At 40.0% G+C, this 25,752-nt stretch overlaps 1 protein-coding gene across 5 annotated transcripts in view; it reads right to left on the minus strand.

Moving 5' to 3' along the window:
* Nucleotides 1-25,752, minus strand: part of LOC311302533 (NLR family CARD domain-containing protein 3-like) — a 101,351-nt gene that overhangs the window by 2,173 nt on the left and 73,426 nt on the right. For 2 of the 5 annotated variants that reach the window (XM_084428497.1, XM_084428496.1), the window contains 2 exons: nt 19,049-19,222; nt 7,354-8,471 (listed from right to left, as the gene is read on the minus strand). The exons of 1 other annotated variant lie outside the window; for it this stretch is intronic. In XM_084428497.1, coding sequence (XP_084284623.1) covers nt 8,447-8,471; nt 19,049-19,222 — 199 coding nt within the window. In that variant the 3' untranslated portion in view covers nt 7,354-8,446. Of the gene's footprint in view, nt 1-7,353; nt 8,472-11,291; nt 11,422-19,048; nt 19,223-25,752 lie in introns of those variants that run through there. 2 more of the 5 variants (XM_084428495.1, XM_084428499.1) reach the window with 2 other exon arrangements.

The following is a 25,752-nucleotide window of genomic DNA, read 5'->3' on the forward strand; positions in this document are numbered from 1 at the left end:
ATGAGTTGAGAAGGGCGTTAGGCCTCATAAACTACATGGGTAAATACATCCCGGACTTGGCAATAAAGGGAGGTCCTTTGTATGAGCTGCTCAAAAATGGACGTGCATGGACATGGGATCAACCGCAGAAAAGAGCATTCAACACACTTAAAAGCTCACTCACAGAAGCTCCAGTCCTAGCTCACTATGATCTGGGAAAAGAAACAGTGGTGTCAGCGGATGCTAGCAGTTACGGTATCGGCGGTGTTTTACTGCAAAAGCACGACAGCTGGAAACCGCTCGCGTGCTGTTCTAGAAAACTGACTGATTCTGAAACAAGATACGCCCATACTGAGAAGGAATGCCTTGCAGGCGTATGGGCGTGTGAAAGGTTACAGAAATACTTAGTGGGCATGGACACATTTAAATTGATCACTGATCACAAGCTGTTAATACCGCTAATCAATTGTAAAGACTTGGACACTGTGCCAGTGAGATGTCAGAGACTGCTGATGAGACTCATGTGGTTTAACGCGAAAGCGGAGTATGCGCCTGGCATGGGCGGATCTACAGGGGGGCAAGGGGGGCAGGTGCCCCCCCACTCTAGAGCCTTGCCCCCCCAGCTGCCCCCCTAACTTTGATGATCCAAAAACTGTACTTGTAAAAACAACCCGCCACTATGTCCACAAGCTTCTCAAAATAGTGAACTAAACAATACATTTACCAAAAGTGAACAATTTAATTTAAAATTTTAAATGTATTATTAGCCCCTCCCCCCTGCGTGCAGAGCGGCGTTCGCTCAGTCTGGCTCACACACAGCGAGTCTGCTGCGGTGCGGTGGCCCAGCAACACGACTGGAGAGACTGAGCTGCCCCAGAGCCTCTGAAGGTGAAGTGAGTTTCCCCAGGTGTAGTTTAAACACACGTTTAACTTAAAGTTACATTTGTAATGAATGTATTGTGTGCTAAAGACGATTCAGCATCAGCAAAAACAGCGAAATAGCCAAAATCAGCGGTCAAATCGCTCCCTCGTGATTTAGAGCACTCTTCCCTTTGATTAGCCTAATTTTGATTTTAGTGAAGACAAGAACAGCTTAATAGAAAAAAATATTTAAAATATTTTTGTATCCATAACGTTTACTGATGATCGCCGTTACGCCGACGTACGTTATGTTACAACACACAATACAGTGCCAGTTAGGAGATCGATCATTTGATTAGCTAAGCAGTCCTATTAAAATCAATTCCTCTCAGATATCACAGCAATGAAACCAGGTTACAACTGGGGAAATAACAAATACAACAGGATTAAGTATGGGCGTTAATAGTTGGGAGAAAATATGATGCGTAATAATGATTAGATCTGCACTCAGTCTTAAAGAGGCAGCAGTCTAATAATCCTGCTGACGATTGCTCCATTAATGTGAACCAAACAACAAAAGGCAAAGAGAAAATCAGTCGCAGCTCTTGAATGATATAAGCTTTAATCTATATATGAAAAACTATGCAGTGTTATTTTAAATCTGACTTTATTAGATGTCTTTTTAGCCCATTAATGTCAGTAGACATTACTGAAATTAAAGCAATGGATAGATAATTTAAATATTTTTTTAATTGTATACTTGTTTTGTTTGACCGTGTGTTTGTACTTTGTTTTTGGTGTCCTATGTCTTCTGAATATAAAACACAAAAGCCTGCACCCTTCTGCATAACATGCATGTTTTATTTGTTTTGTTAAAGCATTGCTTTTTCTTTTGCTATAGATATTTATTTTACATTTTACAAAATATAAAGCAATATTAATTGTGTTCTAAATAATTTTTTCCCCTTTTTTCTAAATATAACAAAAAGAACCGATAATAATACCGTTAAAGTATCGGATCGATAAGGAGTATTGGTAAGAGTAGTAATACCGTCTAGTAATATACGTCTGCCATATGTTGCCACCCCTCAAAAATTCCTGCCCCCCTCTTGCCACCCCATAAATATTTTTCTAGATCCGCCCCTGGCGCCTGGCAAGAGCTTGGTTGTGGCAGACGTACTGTCGCGAAGCCCATTGAACACTACGGAAGACTTCATGACAGCAGATGTGAGTTGTCACGTGAATGCAATCATCAGCTGTCTGCCTGTGTCACAGCGTAAGCTGACAGGAATAAAAACGGAGACACAAAAGGATGAGCAGCTACAAACTGTAGAGAGATTCGTAACGGAAGGATGGCCGGAATATGCTAAAAGTGTTCCTAATAGTGTACAGAGTTTTTACAAATGGAAAGACTCTTTGTCAGTGAGTGAGGGACTGATTGTGCTGGGAATCGCATAGTAATTCCAAAAGCGATGAGACACGAGATGCTTAGCAGAATTCATGACGGACACCAAGGTTTGCCAAAATGCAGGGCATGCGCTCAAGAGGCTGTGTGGTGCCCTGGGATTTCTGGGGATCTTAGGCGAAAGACAGAGACATGTAAGTTTTGCATAGAAAATAAATGTGCGCAGCGCAAGGAACCTCTCCAGTCAACACCACTGCCGGAACGGCCATGGCAATGAACAGCCACAGATTTGTGTATGTATAAATTGAAACAGTATTTGGTGGTATCTGACTACGATTCGCGCTTCTTGGAAATTCTTCTGTTACATGTCACAACGTCTGAACATGTTATTCAGAGACTCAAAGCGTTATTTGCGAGATTTGGCATACCAGAACAAAAAGCTTTTGACGAGAAAAAATGGGCGTGCCAGATGAAGCCGCGATTCAAGGCTTGTGTTGTTAACGTGAAAATCATGTGACTAATGACAAACGAGGCCTCGGTTTGTGTGGATACGTCATCGGTTCGGTCTGAGTGTCGCTTCCGGCTAAAGGGGTTCGAAACTCGCGCCACCTTGTGGCTGTTGCAGGAGTAGCAGAAGCAGCTGTAGTGTCAGAGAGTCAGAGAGTTAGAGAACTCCCATTGTCATTGTCGTTATTGTGTCATATATGTGTTAGGGCTGTATATTATTACATTATATCAGGTTAGAATAGTTATAGTATATTGTTATTATTAATTATAGACAGTAGGCCTAGCTATATTATAGTCTTGTTATATTAATTAGATAGGATTATTTGGATTGCTTTGTATTTTTGGATCTGGACTGGACTGCTTTTTGATTTGTTTGCTTTTTGTGACCTCTTCCTTTTTCCTGGTAATGGAGCAGCAATAAAGAGGAGATCCTCCCCTGTCTGGCTTCAACAGAAGCATCAGTGTCCTAATTTACACCAGCTGGCACTGCCATCTTTATGTTCCCCTGCATCCTCTGTGGCTGGAGAGGTTTTGTCCAAGAAGAGGGACTTTTCCCACCCCAGACTATTCTGTTGCAGTTTACTTTATTACACTCCCTCCACCATTAGCACTGCACTCAACACAGTGTCACTTTTGCTGTTCATACTGTCACTATCCAAACAACTTATGAATAATTAATTGTGTGTGTGACAGTTGTCTCTGCATAAATAATTTCAGACAGAGAAAGATACATATTTTATTTTATACCCAGGCAATGGACATTGGTTCAAAATTAATTAATTAGTCTGCTATGTATTTGCACCGCTAGGTGTCACTAGTGAGCAATGCTGAATGAAGCTTCGAGTAATGAACCTTTGGGTGAAGCAATGGGCTGCGAGGTCTCAGTGGTTCAGGAAGGCTCTTTTTTTTTCTTTTTTTTTATTGAACAAAAAGCACAGGGGATACAGTATCAAGCACAAAAAAAGTAAAATAAAATAAAAATAAGTCAGTAAACTGAAAGTAAAGCAAGGCAGCAAATAAGGGATAGTCTAGGCTACTAAAAAACAAAACCTTCATTGAAACTACAAATACAAAAAAAGAATACAAGTAATTAGAAATGAATAACAATGGGAATACATAAATAAATAATCTTCAGAAAATCAGGAAGTAATTTACAATGAAACCATAATTTCTTTGAGCAACAAAGAAGATTTAGCAGCTTTCTTATTAGCTGATAAACAAAGAGAGTCATAAAATAATTTCAAATCAACACAAAAAAGTCTAAAATTGGGCTTAGAATCAGTAACTTTACACTTATGGAGATGAAACTCGCCACATAAAGTAAGTAGTTTTAATCTGTCATCCATCTCCTTTGACCCGGAGTCCCAAATCAAAAACAGCACATTCACAACCTCAAAAATAAAGAGTTTGTAATAAGCAGAAAAAAACTTTTTTCCAGAACTCGTTTGCATAATCACATTCAAAAAACAAATGTGGTATTGCTTCAAGATTAGAATTACAGAATGCGCAGTCTGAAGAGATGTCTAACTTAAATTTAGAAAGAAGAGAGTTACAGGGATAGTAATTATGTAGAGTTTTAAAGTGAAGCTCTTTCCACTTGTTAGGTAACAGAAACTTATTAATGCCAGTCCATATATTAATGGTAGAAAGAGAAGGATCATTTAATTTCCATTTGAAAAAAGCTTTAGGATGACAGCTGATTTTCCTAATAAGAAATCTTCTAATCCAAAAATTGTTACATTTGACATTGGAAAGCTCCAAACCTCTAATAGACAACTGGGGCATTTCACAAACGGATACTCTGTAGCTACAGTATGACCTAACCATATGCTAAAGTTTAGGGGAAATAGAATTACTAACCCAGTTATAAACTTTAGGTGAGGAATCCACTCCAAAAAGGTTGATAAATTCATTGTAGGAATAAAAGCTGCCATCCTTCTTCAACAAATCCAAAACAAAAAGAACACCTTTGTCAACCCAATCCTTAATAAAGATAGATTTTTTTCTGATTATTCCATATAATACTCCTATGAGGGGAAAAATTGTGGCAAAAGGCAAGCTTACAGGCCTCCAAGGCTTGCTTATGAAAATTAGCTTGAACGGAAGTTTGTTGCATTTAAAATCACAAGACAATAAAAAAATGTAACCCTCCACATTTTTCAAAGATAACTTTAGGTATGTGAAACCATAACAGATGAGAATCAGCATTCAGGCAGCGTTTAATCCAGCCGATCTTGAAAACCTGACTGAGAGTACTGAAGTCCACAGCATTCACACCTCCCTCCAAAGTATTTCTTATCAGAGTCTTCCTTTTAACATACTCAGTTTTATTTTTCCATAAGAATTGAAATAGTATAGAGTCGATAGATGAGCAAGTTTACGGGTTGACATATAAGGACAAAGCTGGGTAAACAATCCTAGAAATGCCTTCAGCTTTAGCTATCAAGACACGACCATAGATAGTTACATTTCTTTGTGGCCAGCAATTAAAGACATTCTTTCATTTTTTTTTGTCCGTTGTGAAAAATGATCTAAAATTCTATCTTTGGGTGATTTACTTATTAAAATGTCTAAATATCTAACAGAACTTTTGACTTCAACACCTTCTATATGACCTTTTTCAAGACTGTGAATAGGTATAATTTCACTTTTATTTCGATTAACAGTGAGACCAAAAGCATTAGAAAATGTTTTTAAAGCTTCCAAAATAACAGGAACCTGTTTCTCATCTTTTAAAAACAGACAGGTGTGATCCGCCACTTGACTAATTAGAAAAGTGTGTTCAGCTACAACAATACCCTGAACATCTACACAGCGAGTAATACAAATATTAAGAAACTCTGTGACTAATAAAAACAAGGACACCCTTGTCTGATGCCCCTGCTAATCGTAAACCGGGGAGAAACACCATTCACCAAAGATACACTGCTGTTCATATTTTAACAGACTTTGTTGAATTCTGTTATGATGCACTAACTCTGGATGTACTGGCGCTCGTTGTATATGTGTGTATGCAATGTATTTTTCACTTCGGGGCTTGCCGTAGATAGGCATGTGTCATGCCGCATGCGCACCTGGTACTAGAGTGTCGCGGGTTTTTGGAGTTGGTGATCTGAGGTGTTGGATAATAAAGTGGAGAAGAGTGAAGAGTTCAAACTGCTATCGTTTATTATTTTCTTATTTCTAAGTGTTAGGCGAACCCTGTTTGAACGCTCGGTCACAATATTTTTGTACAAAGTCTGAACTATTCTAATAAAGGAAGAGCCAAAACCAAATTTGCGCAAAGATTCAAACATAAACTCATGCTCGACCGTATCAAAGGCCTTATAAAAGTCTAAAAATTAAATGATTGCACCATCGTTGATCAATTCATTGTAATCTAAAATATCTAAAACAAGCCGAATATAATTTGCTATATGCCTACCTTTCATAAAGCCAGATTGGGAAACTGAGACAATTTCTTCTAAGCATGGTTTCAATCTATTTGCATAAAGGGAAGCTAACAATTTATAATCCGAATTAAGTAAAGTAATTGGACGCCAATTATCTAAATATGAAGAATCTTTGTTAGGCTTTGGGATTAAAGTGATCAAGCCCTGCTTCATGGACTCAGTTCATTCTCCTTTCTTTATACAGTCTTTAAAAACTTCCAAAACAAGCTTTTCTATGTCTTGCCAAAAGGCAGTCCATCTGGACCAGGGCTTTTACTGAGGGGGGCTTTCTGGATAATCATATCCAACTCTTCCATTGTCAAATCCATCTCACAAGACGACCGATTTCCATCACTTATAATAGGTGTGAATGCTTGAACCCTCTCAAAGAAACTATCAGCAAAACGAGGTTTAAATGAAGAAGAATAAAGCTGAGAATAAAAATGAGAAACTCTAGCTTCATCTGTGACCAAAGTGCCCTCAATATTTAGAGAAATTATTTCCCTCTTTTATTTTCTAAATTAAAAAAATATGCTGAATTTTTTTCTCTGAATTTGAGCCACTCTTGATCTAATAAAGGCACCCTTAGCCTTTTCTGCATAAAAGTTATTTAATTCTTCTTTAAGATTGTGCAGTTTTACTTTATCATCTTCACTTGTCTGTTGTTTGCCTAAAATTTGATTCATTTCATTTAATATAAAGGTATAGTTTAAAGATTTTGCCTTCGCTAACTGTTTACTAAATCGAATAGAGAATTTTCTACACTGGTATTTAAACATTTCCCAATTAGAAGATATTGAAACACCAGCTTTTGCTTTAAATTCTTCAATAATGCTCTTAATACCTAAACAATAAGAGGGAACAATTTAGTTTCCAATATCCAGGGTTTGTGTGACAACCAGTACCAGAATCAGATCAAATAAGATGGATAAAAGCATGATCTGTGAGGGGAGCAGGACAGATACTCTGGGTTACATCAGTTTAATAGTGTTCTTGTGGGCTCCTGCTCATGTGGGACTGGAGGCCAATGAAGTGCTTGATAAACTAGCGACGCAAGCTGTAAAACACTACGAGATAAATATTCAAGTGACTCTGAGCAAAACAGTAAAATGAAAGAATTCATAAACAACAAATGGCAAGAAGAATGGAATAGTATGATAACAAGGGTAGACAAATGTATAGTATACAGAAACAAGTAGGAGATGGAAGAAGTGTTTTTAGGAATAGAAAAGAAGATACAATTATTTCTGGCATTCGAATAGGGCACACTAGACTAAATCATTCAGTGTTCAAAATAGGAAAACATAAAACAGGTAAATGTAATTATTGTAATCAGGCAGAAACAATTGAACATGTTAATAAAATGTATAAAATATGTAAAAGAACGGTTAGAACTTATGAACGAAGTAAGAAAATTGGGGGTTGTATCATTTAATATGGAAAGCCTATTGAAAACGCATGCCGAACAAGATATATAGTGTTATTCTGAAATATATTAAAGCAATAGGAGTATACTGGAGAATTTAAAGCAATGGGTTTAAAATAATATAAAATTTAAATATATATAGTCTTTTTTTTATTTTTTATAATCTCTTCCATTATTTTGTTTAAGTTGTTAATTTCCAAATGATTATTAGTGCTTCACACTCCAGTCCAGTTGGTGGCGGTAATGCACCGAAAGTTGGTTTGCCAACCGCCATAAAACTCCATTAGAAGAAGAAGAAGAAGAAGAAGAAGAAGAAGAAGATAAAAAGTAGAGGAACACTAAAGAAAAAGAAAACATGAAAACACATCATATGACCCCTTTAATACATTAATACACATGTAATGCAACCATTATTAAAAACATTATGTACTATAAACTTGAGCTTCCATTGTTTTCCAAAAGTGAGCTTGAACTGTTTCTTCTTCTTCTCATAATTATGAAAAATGAATATTCATCAGTCTTTGTCTCCCTCTGCTGGTACAACACAAACACAGAGATATTCAGGCTCTTTATTTACTCTGTGACAAAACTCAGAGCTTTTTGAGTTACTGTGCGTTTATACACATAAAATGATTAATCTATGAATGAGAAACTGTAATTTGCTGTGAAATAAAAGGTGTTTCACTGCCGCCTCATCAGGTCTGTCAGAGGATCGCTGAGATCTACATGAAGTCTTCATTTCTAACAGTGAAGTCACTGTATCTTCAGTCTCTGTTGATTCTGTTGACTGAGTCTCTGTAGTGGATCCTTATTCACCATCAGATGATCAGCAGAAGATCACACTGTCATCTGATTGCCAGTCCTAAAATAAAACACACACAGTCACATATGCAGTATGAGATATTACATCTGTTACATCTTTTCATAAGAAAACTAACTAGATAATCTATATTAATTCATTCTCAAGCATGATCATATCGCTTCTATCTGATGCTCAAAGTCACTTTACAAAATCAAAAGCACATGAAAGGTCACTTTCACACACCGGACAGCTGATCCAGAACCAGCAGAAATGACCATTACACTCACTACACATTTAATATCAGTTAATAACAACCCAGATCTCAGATTATCACACACATAAGGCGTCTTTACACACAAACCAAATCTGAAGCGGCATAAAATCACAAAATGTGCATTTACACAGAATGTTTATTGCTTCTCTGACGCCGAGAACATAAATGCATTTACACAGGAATTAGTTATAATAACTAATATATTAAAATAATACTTTGAACATTACTAAAACTACAGTTTTAACAAAGTGTTATAAAATGAATTTAAAAGTAATTAAATATTAAAGAAATAAAACTCAAGATAAATAAAAACACAGAATGTCAGATTTCCTCTGTGTGATATAGCGATCTCACGCTCTGATGTTCGTCATAATTCTGTGGTACTGAGAGCTATTTTATATTTCTTAATAAAACTATTCCAGATGGAACAAATGCTACAAATATATTATGAATTATTACACCGGGTCGATCACCGCAGGATTTATTCATGTTTTTCAAAGAGCCAGAAAGAACAATTCTGCTGTCGTCAGCGTTTCAGGCAGTGTGTGTGTGTGTGTGTGTGTGTGTGTGTGTGTGTGTGTGTAAAAAATATCGTCCTCAAGAAGAGGATTTCTGGAATATAATATCACACAGTGACGGCGAATAAGCATTAGCGTATCTGAGAGAAATGTAGAAGCGCGTTGATCTGCCAGTCTCTTCAGAGGAAGATTACAAACGGCGAAAGCCAATTGATTACACACGTCGACTCTGTTATTCTGCTGGTTTCTTCACGATGTGAGTACAGGACACTTTTACTTTATTGTCTCTTGTTGGCTGACATTTTTTAATTTGGCTAAAACAATATGGATTATGGCCGATATGTTTAGTCTTCCGCTTCTTGATTCTCGCGCCGTGCGTTTGGTTGTCATGACAATGATGTGGGGAAATCTAGAATACATTGATAGAATAGTATAATTGTTATAAGAAATTGTGAGTTAAAAGCTAGACCCCATGTAATAGTTTTTGTCATTTCAGTTATTTTATTAATAATGGTTATTTAATTATTCAGTACATGCATGTCAATTTGTAGTATACAGCTATGTGATGGGTGTCCAGTTGGTGGCAGTAAGCCAGAGGAAAACCCCCGGAGAAAACCTAGAAGAGAAAAGGAAAGTTAGTTCACGCGAGGTTTAACGAGACGAGGAGTATTGAGTTATGTTGTACTGTGTGGTACGGAGCTGTTGCGAATGACGCTGGCTGAATAAAAGAACCCAACCAAAATCACACGCTTGTTTATTCCTTCAAGTGTGCTACAAAATACTGGCGACGAGGATGGGATCGGCGGTGCCGTTTTGAGTGAGTTGTCTACGAAAACGCTGAGCATGGACATTGAGCAACTGCAAGATCAGCTGAGCGCTGCGTTGCTCCGGCTGCGGCTCGATCAGCTGCACGAGGTGTGTGTGTATGTGAAACTGTCAGTGGAGGAGGGACAAACCAAAAGGCACTCGCTGATCAGATTAATAAGTGAATCAGTAGAGAACGTTATAGGGACGGAAGATGACGATGTAGCCCGTCAACATGTGGAAGATTTGTTAGAGTTTTCTAGCAAGATGACGCAAAGCCGTGACCGCGCGGTACAAGATAGCGGTGGTGACGCAGACAGAAATTCGGCGGAGCTCGCGCATTTAAAGAGACAGTACACAGAATTGCAGCATCAGTTTGAGTTGTCAACAAATGTGTTAAAAAACGAAATCCAACGCCTGAGTTTGAAAGTTCCTGATGTGTCAAGTCCCCCTGTGTTTTCCCATCATCATCATGCAGTTCCTGAAGTCACTATCCGACGTGATTTTAAGATTAATGGCCAAATTGGAGAACGGGGTCAGAAAGATAAGCTTTCATACAACAACTTGATGCACCAAATTGATGCTGGAGGGAACAAGGGACACAGAGAGTCTGAAATAATTGATGCGGTGATAAGAGCAGTGAGTCCAGGTATGAGCCTGCGTGATATGCTGGAGATCAAGACTGATTTAACCCTTTCTCAGCTGCGCACGATTCTGAAAGGCCATTATAAGGAAGAAAGCTCAACAGACCTGTATCATCGACTGATAAACATCACTCAAGAGAGCCGTGAGTCACCACAAAATTTCCTATTCCGTGCCATTGAGTTGAAGGAAAGACTTTTAGCTGCTGCTCGAGAACCAGATGGAGAAGAACCGTACAGCTCTGATCTCATACAGAGAAGATTCCTGCGCGCACTAGGAACAGGGTTATCAAACGATAACATTAAGTATCAGCTAAAAACCTGCCTTGATGATCCTACAATCACAGATGAGGTTCTCATCACAGCTATGAACGAAGCTGCAAGTCTTGAGTGCGAACGACAGCAAAAGTTCAAGAAAAATGCCAACATCAAAGAAACTAAAGTCAGTGAGGTTCCAGTAGAACTACGTCAAAGTCAAGAGAGAATGGGTCATGCTGTTGGAGGTAAAGAACAGTCCACATGCACACAATTAAAAGCTTTGAAAACTCCACAAGTCATGGACAAGAAAGACTCTGAGCTCTATGAGGTCGTTAAACAGCTGAAAGAGGAGATCGGAGAAATGAGGAAAGTGATGAGTACTTACCGTTCCATGCAGCCCAGAGAAAGGAAGCGAGGATGCCGTGGATGTCAAGATGATGGCAGAGGTGACCAGTGTGATCATTGCTTTAAATGTGGGCAAAGTGGACATCTTTCCAGAGGGTGCAGGGGACCACCTGCAGGAAGAACAGAAAGAGGACACTCAGCTAGCAGTATGGCAGTAACAACTCACACCACATCCTCACTGTGGCCAGAACATCAACATGACATCCTGTGTGACAGCATTAAGCAGCTGGAAGTTCAGAAAGCAGCGAAGCGAAAGGAGTGTCCTCTGCAGCATATCAGATCCATAACTACTAATCAGCTGTCCACCAAACATAATGCACAGTTATTGAATTTGATCGGAGAAAAATGTATGGTGAACTGTTTCTTTGATGGGGTAGCAACAAGAGCGCTATGGGATTCTGGCTCACAAGTCTGTCTCATGAATGAAAAGTGGCGAAAAGAACATCTTCCACACACAACACTACGTGGCCTTGAAGAGATCCTAGGCCCTGGAATCCTCACCGGTCAAGCAGTGAATCAAACAGTGATCCCGTTTGAAAGCTGGGTCGAAGTGACATTCAAGCTGGGAACAGACAAAACCACACCGTTGGAACTGGAGGTACCGGTATTGGTATGTGGTGATGATGAAGTGGCAGAGGAGCCCATCATTGGTTACAATGTCATTGAGTACCTGTTGAACAGTGGTGTAGAGCGACCTACCAATGTAAAGACCAAAGCCATGAGTACTGCACTGTCCTGTGACTGCAAGAAAGCAGAGGTTTTGCTGAACTTAGTGAGAAGCCAAGACGAAGGGTTCAGTGATGGAGTAGTGAAAGTAGGAAGGTCAGAAACAAAAATTCCTGCCCAACAGGCTAGAGCTGTCAAATGTTGCATTAAAACGGGCCCTTTGCTATCTGATCAAGATGCTCTTTTTGTACCGGATGAGTGTGCGAAGTGGCCAGATGGATTGAGGGTGGAGGAAAACATCGTTTGCCTTAAGAGAGGGACCTGTTCACGCATCTGTATTCCTGTGATCAATGATACTACTCATGACATTGACCTGCCTCCACGGGCAGTTCTGGGCCATATACAGCGAGTAAAAGCCATCTACCCTGCTGAGGTGAGACCGGTGACCGCTCAGAAAGAGGTTGCATGTGCGACTGTTGCAAACACCACCCAAAGCATGTTCCAAAAAGACGGTGAACAAGTCAGCCAATTTACAGGAAACGCAAATACAACGTTAACGGTTCAAAAAGAAAACTTATGGGACCCTCCTGTATGCGTTGATCACCTAAAACCTGAACAGCAGCAGAAAGTGAAGCAGCTTTTAAGGGAGGAGAGTGGTGCTTTTGCTCGTGATGACAGCGATGTAGGATGTATTCCATCACTCCAGCTAAAAATCCGCCTACATGATACCACATTTGTGAAGCACACATACATGTCCGTCCCGAAGCCACTTCGCAGAGAGGTTAAAGAATACCTGGAGGATCTGTTAAATAAGGGGTGGATTACTAAATCTAAGTCACCATATTCTTCACCAGTAGTCTGTGTGCGTAAGAAAGATGGAACTCTCCGCCTCTGCTGTGACTATCGGGAGTTAAACAAGAAATCCATTCCAGATAGACACCCTATTCCCCGCATACAGGACATGCTCGACAGCTTGGCAGGCAACACCTGGTTTTCAGTCCTTGATCAAGGCAAAGCCTATCACCAGGGTTTTGTAGAGGAATCCAGCCGACCTCTCACTGCGTTCATTACACCGTGGGGACTATATGAATGGGTGAGGGTCCCTTTCGGATTGTCAAATGCACCTGCTGAATTCCAAAGGAGCATGGAGGAGTGCCTGAGAGAATTGCGTGATGAGGTATGTCAACCATATTTGGATGATAACTTAGTTCATTCTAAAACATTTGATGATCATCTTCAGGACATTAGAAAAGTGCTGCAGTGTTATCAAAATCATGGCGTCAAACTAACGCCTCGAAAATGTGAAGTGTTCCGAAATCAGGTACGATTCCTAGGGAGGCTGGTGACAAAAGATGGATACACGATGGACCCGGCTGACGTTGCTCCTGTCCAAGCACTGAAAGAAAGGACCCCTAAGACAGTTGGTGAGGTGAGAAAGTTGTTAGGATTTCTCTCGTACTACAGGTCATACATTGAAAACTTTTCCCGCAAGGCCGCACCTCTTTATCTGCTGCTCGCCGAAAAAAAGACACCAACAGGGAAAGTACAGATGAAGCGGAAAGGAAAAGGGAAACATGGCCAAGGACAGCTTGCGTCATCACATCCAGTCACGTGGACAGATGAACATCAAAAGGCCCTCTGTGAGTTAATCGATTATCTATCTAACCCACCGGTGCTGGGATATCCAGATTTGGAGGAACCTTTTGTACTCCATTGCGACGCTTCACAGGAAGGCCTTGGTGCGGTGCTTTATCAAAGGCAAAGAGGCAAGTTAGTGGTAATAGCGTACGGATCAAGAACCCTAACCCCTCCTGAGAAAAACTACCATCTTCACTCAGGAAAGTTGGAGTTCTTGGCCATGAAGTGGGCTATATGTGAGCGGTTCAGAGACTATGTCTATCATGCACCATCATTCATTGTGTACACGGACAATAACCCTCTCACATATGTGATGTCAACAGCCAAGTTAAATGCCACAACGTACAGATGGGTAGCGGAACTTGCTGACTTTAGATTTACCATCAAATACCGCCCAGGAAAGTCAAATGGGGACGCGGATGGCTTGTCGCGTATGCCGCTGCATATGGAACAGTACATGAAAACCTGTTCAGAAGAAGTGCACCCTGAAGTCATGGTCAGCTTATCTCAGTCAGCGGTAGTACAGAGTCAGGACAGAGGGCCGTGGTTGTGTCCACTTACAATTGAAACTGCTTTGTCGGGAGAACAGGAGGAGGAGCTGTTCACTTCAGTTGCAGAGATCCCCAAGGAGGTACTGAGAAAAGCCCAAGAGGAAGACCCTGAAATCAGAGAAGCTGTTACATACCTAAAAATGAAATCGCGGTCTGTGAACAGAAGTCAGGGTAGAGTGGTTCGGGGACTGATGAGGGAAAGAGCAAAGTTATACCTGGATGAGCATGGTCTCTTGTTTCGGAAAACAGCAACTCGTCATCAGTTGGTATTGCCTAGGACATACCATGAGCTCGTTTATGAGGAGTTGCATCAAGACATGGGCCACCTGGGAGCAGAAAGGGTGCTGAACTTAATCAGAGATCGGTTTTATTGGCCCCACATGCAAAAGGAAGTGGAACACTATGTCACACGTGTTTGTAGTTGCGAAGCAAGCGTCCAAACAAACTGACCCGAGCTCCTCTGGTAAACATCACCACCACTTACCCATTTGAGCTGGTCTCTATTGATTTTCTGCACCTAGAGAAGAGTAAGGGAGGTTATGAATACATTTTAGTTGTGATGGACCACTTTACACGATTCGCACAGGCGTATGCATGCAGAAACAAGAGCGCCAAGACAGCGGCTGAGAAGGTGTTCGGGGACTTTGTTTTGAAGTTTGGGTTCCCGACAAAACTGCATCACGACCAAGGCAGGGAGTTTGATAACAAGCTGTTTTCAAAGCTGCAAGAGTACAGTGGCGTGCAAGGCTCCCACACAACACCGTATCACCCGCAGGGCAACGGTCAAGTTGAGCGGTTTAATCGAACTGTGCTAGCAATGCTGAGGACCTTACCAGAAACCGCCAAAGCCGACTGGAAGACGTCACTTGCAAAAGTTGTGAATGCATACAACTGTACGAAAAGTGAGGCAACAGGGTTTGCTCCCTATTATCTCATGTTCGGCCGTACTCCCAGACTGCCCATTGATATCATGTTCGGTGTACCAGCAAAGAACCAAAGCTCATCTTACCATGACTATGCTGAGGAATGGAGAAAGAGAATGACAGAAGCTTACAAGTTAGCCTCAAGAGTGTCACACAAAGAAAAGGAAAGAGGTAAAGCTTTGTACGATAAGAAAATACACGGTGCTGAACTGATCCCTGGGAACAGAGTACTTGTTCGGAACTTCAAGGAAAAAGGTGGACCTGGGAAGCTTCGATCATTTTGGGAAGAACAAGTTTATGTTGTCACCGAGAGGAAGTACCAGGATAGTCCGGTATATGAAGTTCGACCTGAACAAGGCAAAGGGAAAACAAGAATACTACACAGGAACCTATTGTTACCGTGTGACTACTTACCTGCAGAGAGAGAATGTTTACCTGGAAGACCTGAAAAAGAAAACAAGAAAAAAGCCAAGACTGAAAAAACATCGACACAGCAAAATCAAACATTCTGTGACAGTTCAGATGGTGAGGATGATTGGAAATGCCTGGTTGGAGTGCCAGTCAAAAAGGAGAATCAGAGCGTCAGAGAACCTCCAGAACCTCATTCAGAAGACACAGTGATGCTGAACGATGCAGAACCAGAGATTGAACATGAACAAGGAGCAGGACGGGGAGAAGATGATGTGTCATCATCCAGAGAAGATGCTGTAGAAACTGATGATCCTGAAGAGAGTGACGGGGAGACTCCTTCACAACTTGCCTGCAAAAGAGTATATCCTTTGAGAAACAGAAAACAAAAAAAAATGTTTACTTACCATACTCTAGGTCAGCCTAGTATCGTAGATGGGTAAACTGCTGAATTAAATCACAGTAATTAGTTCTAGTTAAAATGTTAAGAAGTTAAATTAAGACCAGAATAAGATTGAGTTCATATTTTTGTTTTAAAGAGAAAATAGTTACCGTAATATTCCAGAAGAAAACATAAAGTAAATTGTTTCAATGGTGCAAGGTTAGATTCCTTCAGTGAAAGTACAGATTCCTGATGATAAACAGCGATGGTGGTAGAAGATCATGGTGCACAATGATGTCTGCTACAAACACACTGCATGGAAAAGGAGATACATGTTGTGTGTCGTGTGACAGTATAGCACGAGTACTAAAACTGTTGTATCACTGACTCCTATCAAAGAAATTATCTACGGGTAGATAACCAGTAATTTATTCTGAGAATGTCGGGACTACATTCTGTTTTGTAGGGGAGAATGTGGGGAAATCTAGAATACATTGATAGAATAGTATAATTGTTATAAGAAATTGTGAGTTAAAAGCTAGACCCCATGTAATAGTTTTTGTCATTTCAGTTATTTTATTAATAATGGTTATTTAATTATTCAGTACATGCATGTCAATTTGTAGTATACAGCTATGTGATGGGTGTCCAGTTGGTGGCAGTAAGCCAGAGGAAAACCCCCGGAGAAAACCTAGAAGAGAAAAGGAAAGTTAGTTCACGCGAGGTTTAACGAGACGAGGAGTATTGAGTTATGTTGTACTGTGTGGTACGGAGCTGTTGCGAATGACGCTGGCTGAATAAAAGAACCCAACCAAAATCACACGCTTGTTTATTCCTTCAAGTGTGCTACAATGACGTAGTTTAGAGCGGCACAAGATCGCGTTCATTTACACTGAACAAAACAATATCAGAGTCATCTTTGACACTCGGGGCTGAGGCGGGTCAGACCGGCATATTTTAAGTCTGCTTTCATGCGGCATTGTGTCTTTCCACAGAACTTTGAGCAGACACAGAGCCGCTTTAGAGCAGCCTTAACTCGCTGTGTAGAGATGCCTATAGAGACAGTTAAAGGGGAAAAGCTGAAAATGATGTTTTGCTCTTGGTCTTCTGGCTTCTGGCTCTTTCTACTAGTGCTAACAACTTGTACAACCAGGGCTGGACTGGCCATCGGGCATACCGCGCACTTTCACGGTGGGCCGACGTGCTTTTTGGGCCGATACATCTCATACTCATACATTATTTTTATTATTATTATTTTTTCTTTTTCTTTTTAACGGCCCATAAAATGTGTACATCGGCGGCCCATTCGTTTTGTTTTGTTTTGCTTAATTGGCGGTGCTGGGTTTGTGCCGGTGTAATGCACTGGTCAGAAAAAGTCAGCGTTAGGTTTTTTTTCTATTTCTTCTGACAGACCAGCCCATGAAACACGTAGATCAGCGGCCCATTGGTTCTTTTCTTGATTGACACTGGGCTGGGCCAATCACAACTTTAAACGAGTGAGCGAGCGTGTAGCAGTGTCAGTGTGTATCTGTCAAAATAGTCAGCAAGATGGAGAAGAAACGCAAGGAATGTGCAGAAAAACAGCGTGAAAAAATAGAAACAGGCCCTTAAAGCAGACACTGTAAAATGTGTCAAAATATACACTACCGTTCAAAAGTTTGGGGTCAGTAAGATGTTTTAATGTTTTTAAAATAAGTCTCTTCTGCTCACCAAGGCTGCATTTATTTGATAAAAAAACAAACAGTAATATTGTGAAATATTATGACAATTTAAAATGACTGTTTTCTATTTTAATATACAGTAAAGTGTAATTTATTCCTGTGATCAAAGCTGAATGTTCAGCATCATTACTCCAGTCTTCAGTGTCACATGATCCTTCAGAAATCACTCTAATATGATGATTTGGTGATCAAGAAACATTCATTATTATGATCAATGTTGAAAACAGTCGTGTACAATTTTTTTTTCAAAATTCTTTGACGAATAGAAAGTTCAAAAGAACAGCATTTATTTAAAATAGAATATTTTCTAACATTATAAATGTCTTTACTGTAACTTTTGATCAGTTTAAATCATCCTTGATGAATAAAAGTATTGATTTATTTTATTTCTTTCCCCCAAAAATTTCAGAATTTTACTGTTTTTGTTTGCATTTTTAATCAAATAAATACAGCCTTGGTGAGCAGAAGATACTTATTTTAAAAACATTAAAAATCTTACTGACCCCAAACTTTTGAACGGTAGTGTATGTTTCCTGCCCTTCATCAGCTCCTGTGGCAGATGATGATAGTGAGGAGGATCAGGAGAGAGATGAGAAAGTGTAGAGCCTGCGGTAAGCAGAACTACTTTCAAAACACTTAGGCTATGTCATGAGTGTAGGAACCCATAACCCAGTTAATTTCCACATCTGCATAGTTGACGATTACCGCAATTCACTAGAAATCTAATGAGAGGCGTTTGTAAACCATGTTTTCCGCCAAAATAAAAGCTTGATGCAGTTTCCGTCAAAATAAAAGATCATGTGCTTATCTCTTTCAAGTATAGAAATTGGTACAAAACTAATTATGAAAGTTTCCTTTATTGTTTTAGTGCATTTGTTTTACAAAATATGGCTATTACTGTCATTGGATTAATATTATAACTATTATTATGTAGTAGGTGTAATGTAAATAGACACTGTAACTAAAAGAGGTTTGAATTTTTCTTTGTTTAATTTGGACACTGAATATGGAGCTTTTAATCTTGAACTCTCAAAGTGCACCAGATTGATGAATTTAACATTAAAATGCACAAAATTTTCTTACGGGGAGGCATGCCCCCGAACCCCCCTAAGGACCGAGGTCCACCCACCACAGTTTTACTAAAAATCCTGTGAGAAACACTGGTATTGCTATGCCAATGCAGATTATAGCTTTATTTAGGCTTCATCACTGTATTAATAAATGCCAAATTTTTACTTATTTCATCTGTTAACTCTCACTCGTTCATATACTGTGTACTGTGTACTCGTAAAATGTCTGTGCACGGCACACACACACACACACACACACACACACACACGGTGTTACAATTTTGAACCTGGTACAATTTACTTATATTTCTAGTGAGTAAATCAGCCATTTGAACTTTAAATAAAAAGATGATGAAAATCGTTAAAAACTGTTCTTACTCTAGTGTCTTCAGTTTATAATGTGGATCATCCCTCAGATTCTTTAACAGCTTCACTCCTGAGTCTCCTAGTTTATTATATGACAGATCCAGATTTCTCAGGTGTGAGGGGTTTGATCTCAGAGCTGAAGACAGAGCAGCACAACCTTCATCTGTCACACCACACCTCCACAACCTGTAGAGAACAATGACACACATTAAGCCTATATCCAGAGATAAACATGACACTTAAAAAATAACATAATCCTGTCAATATGAAATATATACAAATACTCATTAGTTCACATTGTGAAAATTCATCAGTTAGGATTAGAGGATTGATTATAGAGTTTGTAGAGTATTAAAAATTATTATTTCTATGGAAAGTCCCCATAAAACATGTAAACCCAACGTGTGTGTGTGTGTGTCTGTGTCTGTGTGCGTGTGTGTGTGTGCGTGTGTGTGTGTGTGTGTGTGTGTGTGTGTGTGTGTGTGTGTGTGTTAGCAGGGGAGGATTGGGACGATTCTAAGGGTCCAGCAGAACTCCATAATTTCCTGGATGATTTTGGTATTTACTTTGTAAAATAATCTTATAGGAAGAACGCTATAAAGAGCGGGTATTCGTTATAGTGTGTGTGTGTGTGTGTGTGTGTGTGTCATCTGTCAGCGGCCCATGCCGGCTCTCACTACATATCAGGGGGAAACTGGAGGATTTTACAGCGGACAGTGAAAGTCCTACCAGATCATTCAACACAATCTGTATTTTCCATACATTCACTATAAATGCATATATACTGTATATGATAATCATTTTCTCACACAAATGTCATAAAAACCGGTTGCGTAGATCACACATCTACGTCCCTTCAGGACACTGACAATAAAGATGGACAGAGAAGACAGAAATTCTCGTAGCTCTCCTCAGAAAGACGCTTGTTACACACACACACACGCACACGCACACAGTTTGATTGTGTCTGTAGTTTCTGGCCAACCAAGCGCCCGCAGCAAGTCTCGGCCTGACAGCATCACGGGGGAAGCCTGCAACACACTCAACTCTTGCTCCATGGACACCAGTGATGCGTGGGTTGATCCAAAATGAGCGGGTGTCTGCGGTCACCCGCGGTTACGAGTCATCCAAAAATATTTTTAATGATATTCGGGTCGCGGACGGTCGGGTCAAATTTTTATAAAAAGTTTTTTTTTTTAAGAAATAATAAGAAAAGAGTTTTTATAAAAAGATAAACCTCGCATATTTCAGCCTTTAAATAATTTTTATAAAAAGAATGAGTCAAAAAGATAAATTACTGACATTTACAATGCACATTAGCTTATCTTAATTCGGTCCGATTGTCGTTGTGTAGCAGGCATAGCTGCCTAATTAATTTTAGTAACAACCTGAGTACTAACCGAATGGTAATCACCTAATTAGATCCAGGTGTGCTATAGGTGCGTGAGTGTGTATAAGGAAGGTTTCTGCGTGGTTGGGAATTGTGTAGACTGCTGCAAACTTTGACACCGTCTTTTCGAGCTGTTCCCGTATGGGGATCCTTGAGCTGAGCCGCATATCATTTGGTATGTATCCCGGGCTGTGTTTATCCATCGTGGTTTGACGTTGGGAGGGCTGATTTGCTAATAATCAGTTGAAGAGGCCAAGAGCTGGTAATGTCGGCATGATTACAGCGAGCTGATTGGGACTGTGACCTGGCTTCCCCTTCCTGTTTGGTCTTCGCCTTCGTTGTTTTGAGTACTACTGTTGTTGCGCGTTGCCGCGACGTTCCGTCTTGCCTCGCCTCATTTGCGCCTGTTTGACCAGCCCACATCAAGTGAACTTGACGCTGGGAGATTGTGAGACCCGAGTATTAATCCGTGTGGCCGTTTGGCCACCTCCGCACTGTTTCAACTGGAAGACTGTGTTGTGTGCTTGTGGGGTTTGTATGGTATAATTAGATTGTTGTGTGAATTAATTCATAAGTTGATGTGAATTGGTTGAGTGCGTTTGGTTATTGTTGGAAGTGTGTGCGAGTGTGTTCGCGTGCGAAGTATTACTGGTTGTGAGTTTGCGTGATCTCTTGAGTGCATCGTGTGTGTGTGTGTGTGTGTGTGTGTGTGTGTGTATATATTGTTAATGGACCAGGTGTAATGTGATTTGCATCTGTCACTTTTTTTGCTTTTGTATTTTGTTGATCAACTTTGTGTTTTCTTTTTCCCTTGTTTATTGATTTGATTTATGATAAGTTGATTGTATTTTAATTTTTTTCCTTGTTTATTGATTTGTGATAATTTGACGTTGATTTCGTTAACCTTGTTGGACTGGCTGAGAAGGAGTGCTGACTGCTGACCACTCCAAGATCCAAGTTAATGGGTACCCTTGTTCACTGAGTGATTTGATTCTTCTGAATTTCCTGTCACTTGAATGCACGTGTGCTTGTGGTGAAGTGAGTACATTAGTGTACGTTTGAAGTGCTTGTAGTGAAGTGGAATTGGGTAGGTTTGTTATTTCTCCTTGCCATCTGACATGTTATCTTTGATCGATTTTGTTATTTTCCTTTTATTTTTGATTTTGAAGCCATATTAACCCCTTGTGTACTGAATTGTTTGTTTAGATTTTATTCTAGTTATAATAAAGAATTATTATTTTTTTTCTATATTCACGTCTCTGCTCTATCCTTGTGGAAACGAACCTGTGTGTCCTTATTGGACCATTATTTCCCTGGGTGAAATTCCCAGGGTGGCGTAGTCGGTGTTGTAATTATAATTGAGTCCAAAATAACGAAACCCACCCTTTCGGTGCTACATATGCAACCACGCACTGCGCTCTCCACAACGACAAAGAAGTTTTAAGAGCTAATGGATTTCCACCATTGAAAAACGCTTGCTGTAGCTCTGCTACTAGATTTATTTACGGAGAAGAAAAAAACACCCGTAGTTTGGGTCATGTTGACTCGCTGCGCCTGGACAAAATGAGCGCGTCGCTTCAGTTATTTGAAATAACGAACTTGAGCGCGCAAAAGACGCGATATGTGAACGGCCCTTGGCGAGCTACCTCCAATCAGGCCACGAGCTACTGGCAGCTCGCGAGCGACGTGTTGGAGAAGTGGGAAATCCTTATTTACCTTTTGAATGTTGAGCGTTATTAACTTTTGAATAAATGCTGACGCAGGACAAAATGCCCGATTTCCCAACACGTTGAACTGAGCAATGCCATTGTACCATTTTAATAGGCTACTTTTAAACGCATATAGCTTAGTAATGTCAGTTTTATGTATTTTCTGAGAGGGGGCGGGATTTTTGTTGGGAGAGTCGGGGGAGAGCGTGTGTTTAAAGTAAAGGCTGTTAAATGTATATCACCATGTCAAAGTGTCAGAGATGGGAAGTACAAATACTTCGTTACTCAAGTAGATTTTTCAGATATTTTTACTTTACTATTTATTTTTGTGCCGACTTTTTACTTTTACTCCTTACATTTTTAACAGAAATATCGGGACTTTCCACAAGACGACCCGACAGATTCGGCGGCATTCATTCACACCAAATCATTGTGTCTTGATGGCGGTAACGTTAGCACATAGTAGTATGGACGGAGACGTCACTGAAAATTAGGGATGCACCGATATGAACATTTTGGCCGATACCGCTAATTCTTTTCATTTGAAAGCCGATAACCGATATATTGGCCGATAAATCTAAATTCTTAGTAATCTAAATTTTTGTTGGGAGAGTCGGGGGAGAAATGTTTTAATTAATTCTGTATTTCAGGTTAAAGTAGAGACTAGGCCTATAGAAAACAATTTTTGAAGTCAGATTGGTGCCATCTGGTGGATGTAGTGAGCATAATTATCGTGCAATATCATATTTTAACCACTAGATGGATTTACAGCTCTCTGTAGTAAGGCTTGTGAATTCTAGTTGTTTTTGCACATATTTGCCTATTTTTTTCAGGTTGTGGATTTTAATATATAATAAGAGATTCTCAAAGACTATTTTTGTCAAGTTTTTTGTTTGGTTGGTTGGTTTAAATGGTAATTTGAAGTAGGGATGTCCCGATCAGGTTTTTTTGCCCTCGAGTCCGAGTCCGAGTCATTTGATTTTGAGTATCTACCGATACCGAGTCCCGATCCGATACTTCTATAATACATAAAAAAAGAATAAAGAAGAGCGAAAAACAGATCCAGGATGTTCCTTATTTTTTATTTAATTCACCTTATTTTAACATTCAACAACTGTTAACAAACAGAGCACTTCTGTGAGGTAGCTTGAACAATCAAGTAATACATTTACATAAATTCTTCACTTTTGGACTTAGTGCAACAGTAAATATAACAAAAGTCGAATATATAAACAAATAGCACCTCAACTTAAAATACCCAGCAGGCATGTAAATAAATAAAAAAATAAAAGTGCCACAGTGTTTGCAAAGCCAGTAATGTGCTTTAAGGAAATGCACTTGCCGGTTTCACACTGCACGCGTTAGCAGAGCGTGCAGCGTGTATTTTTTTCGGCGCCCATGTTAACAGATTAGAGCATTCACACCGCACGCAGAGGCGGCGCGGCAGCGCGTAGCAGGAGAAGAGCAGAAGCAGAAGTGCCGCGATCGTTTCGGCGACGAGTCTATTTTTGCTGCGCCGCTTACGCTGAATTAAAGTGAGAATGCATTGATCATGGCCAAAATACACCGCAGTTTTATCCAAAAAGTGCATTAATGATATATCTATTGTGTTTTAAACAGTAGATCAAATGACCAACAGCAATTTAAAAAGAAAACAACTGTCCAAAAACAAACTTGTTGCCAGAACAATAAAAACAAAGATGAACCAAAAGTTATCTAAATTAAATTATGACAAGTCTTATTGACAAGTCTTTTCTCTTAAATGTATTTGAAAACGAAATAAAGCAATGCCAACTTATCCATTATAGAGTACTCTGTCTGTACACAACCCGTGGTTCAGCCGCGCGTGACAAACGCTGCCAGTGTGAAAGCAAAACGCGCGTGTCCTGCTCCTGCTCACCATACACAGCGTGCAGTGTGAAACCGGCGTAACTCTGTGCCACCGCATAACTATAGATGTGTTAAAAAATAATGAGAATATATATATATACATATATATCCGAGTCCTGATCGGGAGGTAACGTCCGATTCCGATCGAGTCTGAAACCACGTGATCGGATCGGGACATCCCTAATTTGAAGTGCCAGTTTTACTTTATAATACAGTCAAACCTGAACATTGCATTAGAAAGAGAACGAATGGAAAGCATTTTGTTTCCCATTGTTTTTTTATTAACCTTGTGATGATGGGCTAGGTTAATTACATCATCACTAGGGTGCCAGCCTAAAGTTTGTTGTATTTTGTGTGTTGACAATGGGTATGTTGATGGACAGTTCCAAGATCATGTGTTCCATGTGTTAATGTGGTGAAGGATACAAGAGTCCTTGTTTGTTAAATTATTTATTGTGTAAGTTTGCATTTTACAGCACATATTAGATCTTGTCTGTCTAATCCAGTGTTTAGAGGTGGGTTCTGGTAGTGCGCATATCCGGAACGTACCATTTTACAAAATGGAGGGAGACATGAGTGCTATGAAGTGTTAATGTTTGAGTGTTTGTTATGCATGTTATGTATGTTTGTATTATGGTTACTTTAGGAAAAAATGAGTTTATGAGAATGTATATTAATTATGTAGCTACAAATGTTTTGCTGTGAAAGTCTGTTGTGTGATTTGGAGAAAGGTTCCCCCCGTGCATATGGTTTGATCCACCAGTGTTTGGGCGGGAAACTTGTGTATTTAAACAAAGGTCTGAGCAGAGTAAGGGAGGTTGCATCCTGTGAATTCTGTGCAAACATTTGAACTTGTCTGAGGTGAGACATGCTGTTACCAATGTGGATGTGCCACTAGGCATTGTTTAGTGCCAGTTTTTGCTGCTCACAGCATTTTATTTTTGGTTTTTGTAACACCAGTGTTTGTTGCATTAAGTGTTTTTTTTTGTTTCTTTTGTTTCTTTGTTTATTTTTGTGCACCTTGTGGACTGCTTCTTGAAGATGCAGCTTCTAAAATAAATCACGTCTGGTATTTTGAAAACCACTCCCTTGTGCTGAGCCTTCCTACCTTCTCCCAGGCCTTTCGGCATTTCTCTACGTGACACATGGTGGCAGCGGTACTTCCAGGCCAATAGGAGGCTAGTGCATGTGGAGGCTGCAGGTTGAGTGGTGCAACAAACCCTTTGTCAAGTTGGGTGGCAAGAGACATTGTTATTAAGCAAAAATGCCACCAAAGAAGCAAGATGCAGCAAAGGCAAGGGACGAGTCTAATGTTCCAGATGAGTCCGTGTCAACATGCACGGTTCCAGACCAAAGTGAAGTTGTACAGCTGACCAACTTATGGATATGATGCAAAAGTTTTTACGTAAGCAACATCAGAGAGAAGAGCGCTTGGAAAGAGGCGCAGCGCCAAGAGCATAAATGGCAGGTGCTACATCATCAGTTTTCACAGCTGCAGTCTGAAGTTCATCAAGACCAACAGCGACAGTCACTGGCAGGGATGGCAGTACCAGCAGATACGGCGGTGCGTCGGCCTTCAACCATTCATTCAAGTCGACAACCCTTACAGGACGATGACTGTGCTTCAGGAGATGAGAATCTAACTGAGGGACAAGGACCTTCAGTGCCATGTTTCCAGACTCCGAAAATGCTTCCTTGGGCCCATGATGAGGACATAGAACACTATC

The sequence above is a fragment of the Rutilus rutilus genome (genome assembly GCF_951802725.1).
Source record: "Rutilus rutilus genome assembly, chromosome: 13".
NCBI lineage: Eukaryota > Metazoa > Chordata > Actinopteri > Cypriniformes > Leuciscidae > Rutilus > Rutilus rutilus.